General features: G+C 39.1%; 1 protein-coding gene across 1 annotated transcript in view; it reads right to left on the reverse strand.

Annotated features, from left to right (window-relative positions):
• Window positions 1-581: 581 nt before the first annotated feature.
• Window positions 582-16,584, reverse strand: part of LOC115211861 — a 51,537-nt gene continuing 35,534 nt past the window's right edge. The window contains exons 3-6 of the mRNA XM_029780588.2: window positions 12,102-12,211; window positions 5,631-5,748; window positions 4,503-4,639; window positions 582-1,502 (exon numbers count right to left, since the gene is read on the reverse strand). Of these exons, the coding sequence (XP_029636448.1) occupies window positions 1,381-1,502; window positions 4,503-4,639; window positions 5,631-5,748; window positions 12,102-12,211 (487 nt within the window). The 3' untranslated portion in view covers window positions 582-1,380. The remainder of the gene's footprint in view (window positions 1,503-4,502; window positions 4,640-5,630; window positions 5,749-12,101; window positions 12,212-16,584) is intronic.

Below are 16,584 nucleotides of genomic sequence, written 5' to 3' on the forward strand. Positions count from 1 at the left end.
AGTTGCTGAAGCATGAAACAAATTGCCTGCGTCAGTTGTTGACTGCCATGACACTGCATCCTTTAAGGCCCTCATGCTTTCTGAAATCCGCCGAAACTACACCTGATTATACATACACTTTAGATGAGTTGTAATGCACCTGAGCACTGTACACAATGTTTTTATTATTATTATTATTTTAATAAAAATAATTGCAAACATGCAGGAAATCAAGTAGTTTTCTGTTTAGTTTAATGATTTTTTAATTCAGATATCAACATAAGTTTTACAAATGCCAAAGAATAAAAAAAAAAGAGAAAAGAAAATGAACTCTTTATTTTAATACTTTTTTTTATTTTAATCTAAATAATATAACATATAATTCAAAATGAAAAAACAATTTTATATATATATGAATAATAAACTACTGATGTATTAAAAAATTGCCTGAGTATATAAAGTAAACTATTTGAAACTGAAGAAAAAAATTTTAGAAGCCATGTTTGTTTATGTATATACATACATACATACATACACACAGATATGCAAAGTGAGTCGTAAGTTGCTATGCAATAACATTATAAAATAATAATTAGTGAGTCAAATTGCAAGAGCCAATTAAATTTATTTGAAAATTACTACAAAATGAAGTTTATATGCACAAGTTTTCTTGTTTGAAACCAGTCAGTTAGATGACAGCAATGTAAGATGTGACTTTCTGAGAAAGTATTTAGTTTACTTCAACATTCAACAATAGAAGTTCAGAAGTAATTCTACCAACAAGGAAAACTAATAATGTTTAGCAAGTAAGAAACTGTTTGGAAAGATTAATGAGGAACTACTATCTGGACATTCAGTGTTCAGTCAGAAGAGAGAGGAATGTTTGGCTGGACATCCAACATTATGAACAACACCTTCAAACATCTTTTACATATGCCATGCCTCAAATATTTGCTAAACACCATTGCAATGTAATCACATGCATGTGTGCATATGTATGTTTTAATGTATAGATATCTATTAAAAAAACCCAGCAAAACATTGACTGATCACTCAATACTTTCCAGTTAAAGTATCAGATTATTTTATTCATACAAAGGAAAAGTTGACAGTGACTTCAAAATTTCAGCTTAGCTGCCTTTGTCAGAATGTCAATCTTTTCCTCTCTCTCTCACACACACACTAAAATTCGTTATGATCTTATTAAATGTTACTGTTTTTGTTTAAAAATCAATTACAGCATTTGCATAAAACTTTCATTCTTGTAACCATATGCTATTATATAGCAACTTGTGGCAGACTGTATACTATATATATATAGGTAAACACACTCACACACGTACAAATCTAGTTCATACTTCAATATAAATTCAAGTCAAGACTGACTTATTCAGACATTACTCAATAAAAACGACTATGAGCTACATTGTTCTTCTGCTTGTAGTGCTTTACACCAATAACAATGCCAGCAATTGCCACTCCAATAGTTACAGCAATAGCAACATATATTCCCATCCAGGCCTCTGTGAAAATAGAAAATATTAAAGAGATTATTAATTATTAATAGTACATATCTTTCATATAATAAAGACAGCTGCTTATTAATTAGCTGTGATTATTAACATTTATTAAAAGAAAGTAATTATTAAAGTCTTCACTGCCTAGAAAATTCTTATAAATTTCAATTTTTAATATATTTTTATTAAAATATAGTTTTCAAGGATCCTATTGCAGATTTCCATTACATGCCAATCACGAAACACACACTTATTGTGATATGCTTTTTAACATCTTATATTTGTATCCTTTTCCTTCTACTGCTTCCTAACTCTCTCTTCTTTGTTTACTTCTATTTCTATATCCTTAAAATTTCTCACCCCTTTCCAACAACTTTCTCCAGTCTTTATCTCTGTAACTCAATTTGAATCCCTTCCCCTGTTATTTCATTTAACAATTTTCATCTTTCTCTTGCATACTCCTTTACTTTCATTTTCTTTCAACACTCACTCTCTACTGCCTTTAATTGTTTAAAAATAAGTGATTACAAAAATTTTTTACAATATTTATATCAAAATTACACAGAAATTATGTATATTTCTATTTTAATTCAGTTATATACAAACCATCATCATTTAGCATCTACCTTCCATACTGGCATGGTTTAGATGGTTTGACCGATACTGATAAGCTGCACTAGGTTCCAATCTGATTTGGCACAGTTTCTACTGTTGGATGTCCCTTCCTAACACCAACCACTGAGGGAGAGGGGCTTTGCGGATCCATGGAATAAGCTGCCGGACGAGATGGTGAGGATGCCGACGACCGCTCGGTTCAAAGTCTCCCTTGACCACAAGTGGCCTGAACTCTTTACATGAACACCACCCTGTACATAACTCCATGTCCCCCTACATGACCTTGCTTTTTGCTTTTTGAGCCAAAAAATTAACTAACAATGGGTGCTTTTGACGTGCCATTAGCATGGGTGCTAGTTACATGACACTGGCACCAGCTACAACAACGATTTCACTTAGCTTGACACGTCTTCTCAAGCTTGGCATATCACTAAAGGTCTCAGTTACTTATCACCTCCATGAGGCCCAACATTCAGAGTGCTTTTAACGTGTCACTGGCATCAGCCAGGAGTACAATTTCACTTGGCTTGACGAGTCTTCTGAAGCATGCATATCACCGAAGGTCTCAATCCCTTGTCATTGCCTCTATGAGGCCCAACGTTCAAAGATCATGCTTCATCACCTTGCCCCATGTCTACGTGGGCCTACTGTTCCACAGGTTACCTCCACAAAGATTGGCATTTTTTTTTTCAGCTGTCCACCTCCATATACATCACATGACCATACCAGCGCAGTCATCTCTCTTGTACATGTGATGCCTCTTATGCCCAGCTTTTCTTTCAAGATGCTTACACTGTCATACATGCACACCCAGTGAAGCATACTAGGTTAATTTCTTTCAAGCCTATGCATGCCCTCAGCGGTCACAGCCCATGTTTCACTGCTGTGCAGCATGGCTGTTCACACACAGGAATCCCTCAGACAATAGGCTTTCACATTCTGACAACATTGCTTGCAACAACATATGCTAACCCCTGAGTAGCAGCCTTCCCTTTGGATAAGCTCCAGAGGCATAGAGAAGGGAACTTGCAAGCCTAGGAAACTACTAATCATATTAAAGGTATCTTGCCCAAGCTTGCACAAATTCTGGAAGATCAACATTAAGACAGGGATCTTGTATGCACAGGCAGAGATTGTTTTCTATTAAGGCCCCCTATAACCAATGCCTTGTGGGTAAATTTAGTAAACAAACCGTAGAAACCTGTCATGTTTCTTTGGATTTGTCTCTCACTGATTGATAAAGATGGTTTTATTTATTGCTTTTAATTTACTTTTTTTTCACCATTAGCCTAGTGGTATAGCTACCAACACAAAAAGTACTAAAATATGTACTAGAAGTGAATTGAACAAATACACCCCTTCAAGCTACTATCCTAGCAATAATAGTAACAATAATTGTTTTTAATAAATGCACAAGACCAGAAATTAGGAGGAACAGGTAGTCAATGACCTTGGCAGAATTTGAACTCAGAATGTAAAGACAGACAAAATGCTACTAAGCATTTTGCCCGGCATGCTAACCATTCTGCCAACTCACTGCCTAAATAATAATCCTTTCTACTATAGGCACAAGGCCTGATATTTCGGAGAAGGGGTTAAGTTGATTATGTTGACCCAGTACACAACTGGTAATTATTTTATTGACCCCGAAAGGATGAAAGGCAAAGTTGACCTCAACAGAGTTTGAACTCAGAACGTGAAGACAGACGAAATACCACTAAACATATTTTCTGGCGTGCTAATGATTCTGCCAGCCTGCTGCCGAAGACCAGAAAATTTGGGGATGGGATAAGTCGACTGCATCAACCCCAGGGCTCAACTGATGTTTATTCTATCTACCCTGTAGGAATGAAAGCAAAGTCGACCTTGGTAGAACTTGAACTCAGAATGTGAAGACGACAAAATACCATTAAGCATTTTGTCCAGCATGATAAGAATTCTGCCAGTTTGCCAATTTTGGGAGAAGGGGGACCAGTAGATAAATTGACCTCAGTGTGTAACTGGTACTTAATTTCTCAACCCCAAAAGGATGAAAGGCAAAGTTGACTCCTGCAGCATTTGAACTCAGAACATGAAAACAGACGAAAAACCACTTAACATTTTTCCCAACATGCTAATTATTCTGCCAACTCGTCATCTTGATGATGATGATAATAATCCTTTCTACTAAAGGGACAAGGCCTGAAATTTAGGGGCAGGGGACTAGTCGATTACACCAACCCCAGTGTTTCACTGGTACTTAATTTACTGACCCAGAAAGGATGAAAGGCAAAGTTGACTTTGGCGGAATTTGAACTCAAAATATTGCAATGTGCAAAATACCGCTAAGCATTTCATCCAGAGTGCTAACAATTCTGCCAGCTTATCGCTTTGATGATAATAAGTCCTTACCGTGGCTTAATCCAGAGCATTTGCTATCCAAAACCTTTTTCAGACTTTTGTCCAAGACAACAGACATAAAATGTCTGGAACCGGGACTACATTCGCCTGCAGTGTCTAATGCACATTTCCTCACTTCTTTTTCCAAACTGAAATTAAATATAAAGAATAATGCAAATTAACCAATCAAACTATTTAATCAGAGAAAAATGAAAAAGAATAACTGAGCTTAAGGTAATAAACTACAAAACTGATCCTTATTACCATAAACCATTGCATTGCACCTTATTTAGAGAAGGGGTACATAGAAATAAGGAACTATGTGCCTTGACAGTACAATCTATGCTTATTTCTTTCTTTCTCAGCAAAACAAATATATACTAATATGAAACAAAAAGTTATAAAAAAATCAAACAAACAAAAAACAGTTTATTTAGCACAATGTGTCTTCTACCACAGCCCCAAACCAACTTTTAAGCTTTGAGTGAATTTGGTAGATGAAAACTGAAAAAAGCTTGTCATATATGTATCATCATCATTGTTTTAACGATTACTTATCCATGCTTACATGAATCACCCAGAATTCTGAGTGACCCCTGTTAGGATGTTGAGGCGAGGTTTCTTAGCTGGATGACCGTCCTGTCACAAACCATTGCTAGTTTGCAAGCAAGGTAATATTTCCTCCATAACCAGACAAGTTTTCGTAGACATGAAAAGAAGCCACTGCTTCTTTATTTCTTTTAAATTAAAGAAATATACATTTCTTTATTGCCCACAGGGAGCTAAACACAAAGTGATTAAGTCGATTATGTCGACACCGGTGCGTAACTGGTACTTATTTAATTGACCCCGAAAGGATGAAAGGCAAAGTCGACCTCGGCGGAATTTGAACTCAAAACGTAACGGCAGACGAAATACGACTACGCATTTCGCCTGGCGTGCTAACGTTTCTGCCAGCTCGCCGCCTTAAATATAGATCTCTATATCATACCTCCTTAGTAGCTTATTACCTGATCGTGACAGCCACTTTGACAAAAAAAAAAAAAATAATAATAATAATAATAAGACCCCCCCCCCACCGCTGGCGCACACAACAATAAAAGTTCAATTAAAACTAGCCTATAATCAAATTATACTTACGCACAAACTTCTTCAATACTATGTACATGTAAGTGCTGAACTTTCATTCTCTCGGTGCATGTCTTTGTCTTTTTGAGATAGTTGGTATCATTGAAACATTGTGAATATTCCAAGAACTCTGAAGATAAAAATTATAAAACAAAATGATTTCTTACACTGGAATATGGATGAAGACTGTAGTTGAAATACTCATGTATTTTAATCTATTGACCCTGGAGAGATGATAAAGCCAAATCCTGCCTAACCATTTTCATACCAGCCTGCACCAAGACCATTCTTGGTTCTATGGTACAAACCCTACATCAAAATTTGCTGTTAATTTATATTTTGAAACATCAGCTTAATAATGACAAGTTATTTTAATATAGTCTTCATTTTCTTTTAATTTAAAGAAAAACAGAATATTTCAACTGAAACAAGGTAACGAAAGGTTAAATCATAGTGGCAAAGAACTAAACAACAGAAATACATTAACCCTTTAGTGTTCAGATTATTCTATCAAACATAATGCTTATTGATTCCCATTGATTTGAATTAATCGTGCATTATCTCATATCTTCAAGATCTTGATGGTGTAATTACTTAATGTAGAATAACATTGTAGGGTAGGTGTGAGAGCCTGGATCTGGTCAGTTTGAACATAAAACAGATTAACTATTTTGGCCGGATATGGCCGGTTTAAATACTAAAGGGTTAAATCCAATACCCAACAATTTCTGTTATTTCCCCACCACCACACCCAATAACAAAGGTTTCTAACAGAGATACAAAGCCATAAATTCAGGGTGTGAGAGAGAGAGAGAGAACAGTTGATTACATTAATCCCAATACTTGACTGATATTTTATTAGCCCTACTCCCCATCTCATCCTTATAAGGATGAAAAGCAAAGTTGATGTTAGTAAAACCTGAACTCAGAAAGAATGTAATGGGCTGCTACAAGTATAGGGTGTTCAAAAAGTTTCTCCACAGTAAGTATTTTATTGCAAAATAAATATTTATAAGATGGTATAAAACTACAAGACTTAAAAAAACTTTATAAGAGGTGTTGTCTATTTTCAATACATAAGTTAACTCTTTAACACATGTTTTTGAAAGACATCTCGGAGAAAAAAAAAATTCACTGCAGAGAGATTTTTTGAACACTGCATCAAGTATTCTGACACCAGCATCTCTGCCAATCAATTGCCCTTATAATTTTCAATATAGGCACATGGCATCAAACAGAGGAGGGAACAGTCAAATCAACCCCAGCACATGACTGGTACTTTATTATTGACCCTGGAAGGATGAAGTGCAAAATTAATCTTGGAGGAGGTTGAACTCAGAAGTAGAGGGTAATAGCTAAATACCACAAGGCATTTTGTCCAGTGCTTTAATGAGTTTTGCCAATAGATTAAATCTTTCATATATTTTGCCAATCGATTAATTCTTTCATATATTTTGCCAACAAGGCCCATCTATACATACATATCACAAATAGTAAACATACAGGGCTATATAAACAAATTTATATAAAAATGAGGCATGCAGCAAGGTATCCGTAAACTATCTTTACGACTTCCATAATTTATTTTATCTATTGTAGTTGAGATCTTTCAATCAATTCCTTTGCATGTTAAATATTAAAGTTTTCATATATATATATATATATATATATATATATATATATCTTTCTCTTTTACTTGTTTCAGTCATTTGACTGCGGCCATGCTGGAGCACCGCCTTTAATTGACCAACTCAACCCCGGGACTTATTCTTTTTGTAAGCGCAGTACTTATTCTATCAGTCTCCTTTGCCGAACCGCCAAGTGACGGGGACATAAACACACCAGCATCAGTTGCCAAGCAATGCTAAGGGGACAGACACACACACACACATATATATATATATATATATATATATATATATATATACGACGGGCTTCTTTCAGTTTCCGTCTACCAAATTCACTCACAAGGCTTTGGTCGGCCCGAGGCTACAGTAGAAGACACTTGCCCAAGGTGCCACGCAGTGGGACTGAACCCGGAACTATGTGGTTGGTAAACAAGCTACTTACTACACAGCCACTCCTATATAAAATTTAAAATGAGGGTGAAATTGATATTAATCAAATTAATGTTCAATTTTTCACCCTCATTTTAAATTTATATGTTCTCTAACTGGCATAACTCACTACAGAGAATTATTTACGAGATTTTAGCGTGCCAAAACAAAGACTTTTGAGAAATAACCCTAAGTGTAATTAGTTGAAATGTATACATGTCCAATCTCATGTGGACATTTCGTGTATAGTTCTTTCTCTTTTACTTGTTTCAGTCATGCTGGAGCACCGCCTTTAGTCGAGCAAATCAACCCCGGGACTTATTCTTTGTAAGCCCAGTACTTATTCTATCGGTCCCTTTTCCCGAACCGCTAAGTGACGGCGATGTAAATACACCAGCATCGGTTGTCAAGCAATGCTAGGGGGACAAACACAGACACACACACACACACATACATACATATATATATATATATATATATATATACACACGACAGGCTTCTTTCAGTTTCCGTCAACCAAATCCACTCACAAGGTTTTGGTCGGCCCGAGGCGATAGTAGAAGACACTTGCCCAAGGTGCCACGCAGTGGGACTGAACCCGGAACCATGTGGTTGGTAAGCAAGCTACTTACCAGACAGCCACTCCTGCGCCTATGTTCTGCAAATTATATTTGCAATGACGATCATGCTGAGGAGCTACAGACAAATTGCATAAGTAAAATTACGTAAATATTGATAGCGAAACATGTCCATGATTAATCTATATTTTTGTTATTTCTCATTTGTCTTGCTCAATTACATTGACGTTTGCTGAATTTTCTTAGTGATAAGACCATAGCAGATCTACTTCCAGCATAAGGGCTGTCCACGTTGTGGTCATCCCTCATATCATCATCGTTTAACGTCCGTTCTCCATGCTAGCATGGGTTGGACGGTTCGACCAGGGATCTGGGAAGCCAGGAGGCTGCACCAGGCTCCGGTCTTATCTGGCAATGTTTCTACAGCTGGATGCTCTTCCTAATGCCAACCACTCCGTGAGTGTAGTGGGTGCTTTTTACGTGCCACCTGTACTGGAGCCAGGCGAGGCTGGCATCGGCCACGGTCGGATTGGTGCATTTTACATGCCACCTGCACGGAAGCCAGTCGAGGCGGCACTGGCTTCGGATGGTGCTTTTTACGTACCACCGACACGGAAGCCAGTCGAGGCCACGATTCGGATAGTGCTTTTTACGTATCTCCAGTCCAGGGGTCCTGGCATCTGCCGGGTGCCAGTCATAGGATTGGTTCAATTTTGATTCTGATTTCGATTTCACTTGCCCCAACAGGTCTTCGCAAGCAAAGGGGGGGTTGGCATAGGTGCCTGTCGTCGGATGAGGTTCGATATCGACTTCGCTTGCCTCAACAGGTCTTTGTGTGTCCAAGGGAGGAAAGGCATGCATAAGTGGGCTAGACTCACTTGTCCTACCTGGTCTTTTCACGCACAGCATATTTCCAAAGGTCTCGGTCGCAGATCATTTCCTCAGTGAGACCTAAAGTTCGAAGGTCGTGCTTCACCACCTCGTCCCAAGTTTTCCTGGGTCTACCTCTTCCATGGGTTCCCTCCACTGCTAGGGATTGGCACTTTTTCACACACCTATCTTCATCCATTCTCGCCACATGACTATACCAGCGCAATCGTCTCTCTTGCACACCACAACTGATGCTCCTTAGGGCCAACATTTCTCTCAGGGTACTAACGCTCTGTCGAGCATGCACACTGACATTACACATCCATCGGAGCATACTGGCTTCATTTCTCGCAAGCTTACGCATGTCCTCAGCAGTCACGGCCCATGTTTCACTGCCATGTAGCATGGCTGTACGTACACATGCATCATACAGTCTGCCTTTTACTCTGAGCGAGAGGCCTTTAGTCACCAGCAGAGGTAAGAGCTCCCTAAACTTTGCCCAGGCTATTTTTACTCTAGCCGTTACACTTTCAGCACACCCACCCCCACTACTGACTTGGTCACCAAGATAACGGAAGCTATCAACTACTTCTAGTTTTTTCCCCTGGAAAGTGACGGAAGTTATTTTCTGCAGATTTTCAGAGGTTAATGCTCCCGAGCATCTGCCACATACAAAAACTATCTTCCCAGTTAGCCTTCCTTTGACATTGCTGCACCTCTTATGTGTCCATAGCTTACACTGGGTACATCTTATAGAGTTTCTACCTACACCTTTTCTACAGATCGAGCAGGGCCATCTTCCTGAAGACATTTGTGGATTGTCTACCTTCCTACTTATTAGTACTTTGGTTTTAGCTAGGTTGACTCTAAGGCCCCTCGATTCTAGACCCTCCTTCCACACCTGGAACTTCTCCTATATATATATATGAGGGGGTAATGAAAAGTTCCTAGTTTGAAGGATACCATGAAAGACCTGGTTGGAGGCCTGACCTTCTGACTTTTTACAGGGCTTAGAATAATTGAAGGACCACTGCAAATGTGTGAATCTGAGAGGGGAACATGTTGAATAAAATCATAACTAATCCTGAATTTTTTCTCTTTTACCAAAAGCCAGAAACTTTTCAGCAGCGCCTTGTATATGTTTTTCCAATAAACTCTAAGCTATCCTTACTTTTCATATTTTTCTGAATTCTTCAAATTGTAATGGTAATTTATGGACAACCCTGTATTAAGATTTCGTTTTTGTATTTGATTTGCAAGATTCTTTGTGTGAATTCATGTGTTGAAGCATATTTTAAGTTGCAGAAGTAAATGAACACACACACACACACACTGTATAGATATGAAGTATGTTTTCTAACAACATTGTTTATGATATGTAACATCTTGGACAAATGTCTACTGGCCTCAGAAAGGTCAATGCCTTGTAAATGGAATTATTGATTTGCTGGAAAACATATAGCAGTCTATCATGAGAATAGGGTGTTGTATGCACATTAAGACCTATATTTGCATGTTATATTTGAGCAAAGAGAGTGATGCCATGTTTATCATTCCATGCAGGTAATAATATATACTGATACTCTGAGTTTTCAAAGAGCAACAAAATAAAAAAAAAAAAACTTAAGGCATCTAGCTATAAAACACTGCACCAAAACAGAGCTTCGTCCAACCTATACCAGAATGAAAAATGGATGTAAAAGACAAGTGAACACAATGAAGGCAATCTATTCACACATGGGTGAGGATGAAGAACCACCATTTGAATTTGATCAGAGCACCCCATTCTAAACCATGACTACCCTCAGCCTTCTCATACTCTGTATCCAGGTACTCAATGTTCAGATCTTAAAGTGGCCAGGTACTGCTGGTGGTTTTTACATTCGCAGCCAATCTGGGGCCCATTTCCTTCTTGCGAATCTGCACTTAATCATTTCCTGATTTTTCTTGCACATCATTTGAGTTGCCCACCAGTCACTTGTTGGCTTCTTCAAAGACTAAACTGCATGCAATTCCCAAGAGGAGCTATTTTAATAAGCAGCTAATTCAGTAGTTCAAATAACCAAATAATCATCACAGAAACCAACAAACGTGTGTCCTTGCACCAGATTTAATTATAATGTGCAGTTCTGTGAGCAAGTGCCTTCCACCATTGTTTCTGGTCATAAACCCAAGTTTTGCAAATGAACCTGGGTACATGGAAGGGTTGAACTGGTTATGTGCAGACTTAATCCCAAGTTCAACACCACCACCTGACTCCTAAGGAGACTTTAGTGGAGTTTATTCTGTTGAAAGCATTCAGACCAGATTGCCAGTTTTAAAATGACAGTCTAGTGTTTGGGTGGTTTTAACAGAGGCCTTTTTTTCCTTTTTTAGAAGTAGGTTCATATATATGAAAACCTGGCGCAAATACATGCAACTGAATGGTCCCAGCTAAAGGCACCCACATACCAGGTTGGTGGTGCTAAATCAGGTGAAAGATTAAGTTTAACAACCAAGCAGGGCATGATGGGATTTGAACTCAGAACACAAAGAGCCAAAACAAATACCACAAGGTATCTGGTCCAACATTGTTACGGTTCCACGAATACACTGCTCTGTTTTTGTTTTTGTTTTTACTTTTACACTGAACCTCAACATGATTTTCAACACTGAGTGCCAAATGCCCCATGAGGTATCCATCTAGGCACTCACATAACTGTCATCATCTGTTGTAAGCATCCAGACTAAATAGCCAGGTTTAACAATCTCCTTCAGTGCCTTCAGGAGACTCCAATCAATTACAAACATTCAGACCAGTTTACCATCTGAAAATAAGTTAATCTTAAGTTACTTTGACTAGTCTCAGAGACCCTACACACAGGCTACTAATGCTGTCCTACCTTCTCTGATCAAGCAGCAAAAAGAAATGAATCTAAAACACATCAGCAAAAATATTTTGTCAAACAATTGTTGAAAGCAAAACAGCAATTAATTACCTCCACGTCCTGGGCCACACATGTAATCAAAGACCCCATACAAGTCAACTTTATCAAAATAACAGGAAGTATACAAAGGTTTGGTACATTCCTTGAACTCTGGAACACCCCTGTTAAAAGATATAAAGAATTGTTTTAATGTTTCTCTTATTTCAACTGGTTGTTTTGCATTTATAATATATACAAATTATACAAATAAAAAATATATATACAGGAGTGGCTGTGTGGTAAGTAGCTTGCTAACCAACCAAATGGTTCCGGGTTCAGTCCCACTGCGTGGCATCTTGGGCAAGTGTCTTCTGCTATAGCCCCGGGCCGACCAATGCCTTGTGAGTGGATTTGGTAGACGGAAACTGAAAGAAGCCAGTCGTATATATATATATATATATATATATATATATATATATATAAGTGTGTGTGTGTGAATATGTTTGTGTGTCTGTGTTTGTCCCCCTAGCATTGCTTGACAACCGATGCTGGTGTGTTTACGTCCCCGTCACTTTGCGGTTCGGCAAAAGAGACCGATAGAATAAGTACTGGGCTTACAAAGAATAAGTCCCGGGGTCAATTTGCTCGACTAAAGGCGGTGCTCCAGCATGGCCGCAGTCAAATGACTGAAACAAGTAAAAGAGTAAAAAGAGTAAAGAGTACTGTTTCTACTTTGTGTGGAGTTTCACTTTCACTTTGATAGTCAAGGGGTTACTGGAAATCATTTCCATTTCAATAGCATTGTTGTAGAGATTATCAATCCAGAATAGGAAAACCTTTGATAAAACCATTCTAACCATGACCATTCCACCTTATTTTCAGAAAATGCAACCAGGCATAGCTAAGTGTTTAAGAACTTCGCTTTTCAACCATATGGTTTTGGGTTCAGTTTCACTGTGAAGCATATTGGGCAAGTGTCTTCTGCTCAATATACCTGAGCTTTGGTTACAGATGGTGACATCATTGTTTGTGGTTGAGCTCAAGCAATTATGTTAGGTTGATAGTTTCTGTCGAAAAATTGTCTGCCAGCACTTCATCATCATCGTTTAACATCTGTTTTCCATGCTAGCATGGGTTGGACGGTTTGACTGGGATCTGCGAAGCGAGGAGGCTGCACCAGGCTCCAATCTGATCTGGCAGTGTTTCTACAGCTGGATGCCCTTCCTAATGCCAACCACTCCGTGAGTGTAATGGATGCTTTTTACATGCCACCAGCACAGATTGTACTTTTGAATTTTGCTAGAACTAAAAAAAATCCTTTACTTGACAAACAGGTAAGGTTTGGTAACAACAAAAGCATCCGGTCATAAAAATCCTACCTTAATTTCCTCCTGTCTAAGCCATGTTAGTATGCAAAAACAGACTTTAAACAAAAAAAACTACATTTATTCAATTTTTTTTATAGTTTTTTTTGTTTTGTTTTTAAGCTGATAAAATGTTGTTAGAGAAATTTGATTCTTATTTTAGTAGAGAAAGAGGGGGGGGAAGGAGAACTAGCATGATACTATAGTTAGAGTTGACAGTAGGAAGATCACTTAACCACAGATTATATCTGCCACAAGAAGTTTCTTATTTGTGTCAGCAAAGGCAAAATGGATGTAAAAGAGGATGATAATTTCCCCCATCTTAAAACATCTTCAGACAACATGCTGAGCGAGAGTGGAGCAGAAAGAGAGAAATAGATTTAAAAAGGTATACAAAATATGAGGCCACCATAAAAAAACTCCCTTACAAGTTTGCTTTCGTTGCTCTTATTGTTGAAGGTCTCCAAATGAGAATAAATTCAGTTTCCAGTGAAATGTGGAAGATATTTCAGAAGCATTTTCCAAAGAGCCAAGAAAGAAATTAAAAAGCACCACTTCCTAATGATGTGATAACCACAACTAATATTTTGCTGATAGCATGGGCAAAGTACGCTACTGCATGGTAACAAGACATGGGCCATGAATTCCTTGACTGGAAAAGCTAGCAAGAAATGAGATGAGATGAGATGTTCGATGTCAGTGAACATGAATGATGAAGTATAAATGAACTGAAAGAAAAACCAAGTATAAGAGGAATCATCTGTAGTGTGCAAGAGAGGAAATTGCATGTGATGTAAATGGAGGATAACAGGAGCTCAAAGTGAATAGTATCTGTGGAAGAGGGAGATGAAGGAAGACTCAAGATGAGGTGGTAAAAAATAATCTCCAAACAGATGACCTAGGACTATGTTGGTTGATGAGAGTGCTGCAGAAGACAGAACCTACTGCACAAACTAGTTGAAATGCCTATAAAGTACCTATTTTTTTTTTTACTACCCACAAGGGGCTAAACACAGAGAGGACAAACAAGGACAGACACACGGATTAAGTCATTACATCGACCCCAGTGCATACCTGGTACTTAATTTATCGACCCCGAAAGGATGAAAGGCAAAGTCGACCTCGGCGGAATTTAAACTCAGAACGTAACGGCAGACAAAATGCGGCTACGCATTTCGCCCGGCGTGCTAACGTTTCTGCCAGCTCGCCGCCTTAAAGTACCCCCATGACACTGCCTATTGCTTATTCTACACCCTCAAGCTTCCCTCCCATCTCTTCTATCCATTTTACCTATTGCATTCTGAACTGACCTACTCCCAACACTTACATCCTACTACTGTGTCTCCCTTTGTCCTTCCAAATCAGGAGTGGAGGCGTGTGGCTTAGCGGTGAGGACTCGTGATCATAAGATTGTGGTTTCGATTCCTGGACTGGGTGACACATTGTGTTCTTGTGCAAAACACTCCATTTCACGTTGCTCCTGTCCACTCAGCTGGAAAAAATAATTCTGCGACAGACCAGCATCCCATCCAGGTGAGAAATTTGTACAGCCTTCATGAGTCAACAGGACTTTAGAAGGTAACTTTTTTTTTTCCTACAAATCATGATACCTGAATAGGGAGGGGATGAATAACACTCTTGTAATTTTCACTCACTCTTCCAGAGTATTCAGTCAGCACACTTTACCTTGGCCATGTTACTTTGAGAATATGCTCTGGTACCTTCTCATTTACTCTCTCACAATAAATCCACTCTGCCCATCATACCTAAAGTTATCACCCCCTCTCTCTCCTCTATTCCTTCTTCCAGTAGTGAATTTTGCTTCTCAAGTCATAAGGTGACATCAATACTAGAAAGATAAAAAGTACACGCTTTTAAGTAGTTGGTAAATCAAGTAAAGACAACACAGGGTTACAAGGACTTTTTAGTTTTGCTGACAGTAAGACATGCTTTTCAGTCCTAGTGCCATGATAAAAAGCACCCAGTACACTGTCAAGTAATTAAGAAGGGCAGCCAGCGCCGCCTCGACTGGCTTCTGTGCTGGTGGCACATAAAAAGCACCATCCGAACATGGCCGATGCCAGCTCCACCTTGACTGGCTTCTGTGCTGGTGGCACGTTAAAAGCACCAACCGATCGTGGCCGATGCCAGACTCCCCTGGCACGCAAAAAGCACCCACTATACTCGCGGAGTGGTTGGCGTTAGGAAGGGCATTCAGCTGTAGAAACACTGCCAGATCAGACTGGAGCCTGGTGCAGCCCCTGGTCGAACCATCCAACCCCTGCTAGCGCAGAAAACGGACGTTAAACGATGATGATGATGATCCATCCATAGAAAGCATATTGAACCAAAGATATCTTGATTTGTGGGATCTTGTCAAACGTCCAGCCCATACCAAGATGAAAAATAAATGAAAAATGATGACTTCAAGTAGAAGTTATGTGCTTGAATAGTAAAGATATTGGACTGCTAGAAATAGCAGCTAAATCTGTTTCAAATCAAACATAACTACAATTTTGAAAATACTAATTTTTTTACCCGTTTCACTGAATTGTAACCATACTAGAACATCGCCTTTAAAGGGTTTCAGGCAATCATTTTGTCCTTAATACTCAGTCTCCTTTTCGTTAAATTTATTTTTTTATCGATTTATTGCAAACGTAAAGACAAATACAAGAACATGCAAATTTTCCACACCTATGATGTGGCCGATGGCAGCGCCGTCTCGACTGGCTTCTGTGCCGGTGGCACATAAAAAGCACCATCCGAACGTGGCCGATGCTAGCGCCGCCTTGACTGGCTTCTTTGCCGGTGACACACAAAAAGGACCATCCGAACGTGGCCGATGCCAGCGCCGCCTTGACTGGCTTCTGTGCCGGTGACACACAAAAAGCACCATCCGAACGTGGCTGATGCCAGCACCGCCTTGACTGGCTTCCGTGCCGGTGGCACGTTAAAAGCACCGACCGATGCCAGACTCCCCCGGCACCTGTGCCGGTGGCATGTAAAAAGCACTCACTACACTCGCGGAGTGGTTGGCGTTAGGAAGGGCATCCAGCTGTAGAAACACTGCCAGATCAGACTGGAGCCTGGTGCAGCTCCTGGCTTCCCAGACCCCGGTTGAAGCGTCCAGCCCGTGCTAGCGCGGAAAACGGACATTAAACGATGATGATGATGATGAATTTTACTCA

Source organism: Octopus sinensis, linkage group LG5 (genome assembly GCF_006345805.1).
Source record: "Octopus sinensis linkage group LG5, ASM634580v1, whole genome shotgun sequence".
In the NCBI taxonomy this organism is placed as follows: domain Eukaryota; kingdom Metazoa; phylum Mollusca; class Cephalopoda; order Octopoda; family Octopodidae; genus Octopus; species Octopus sinensis.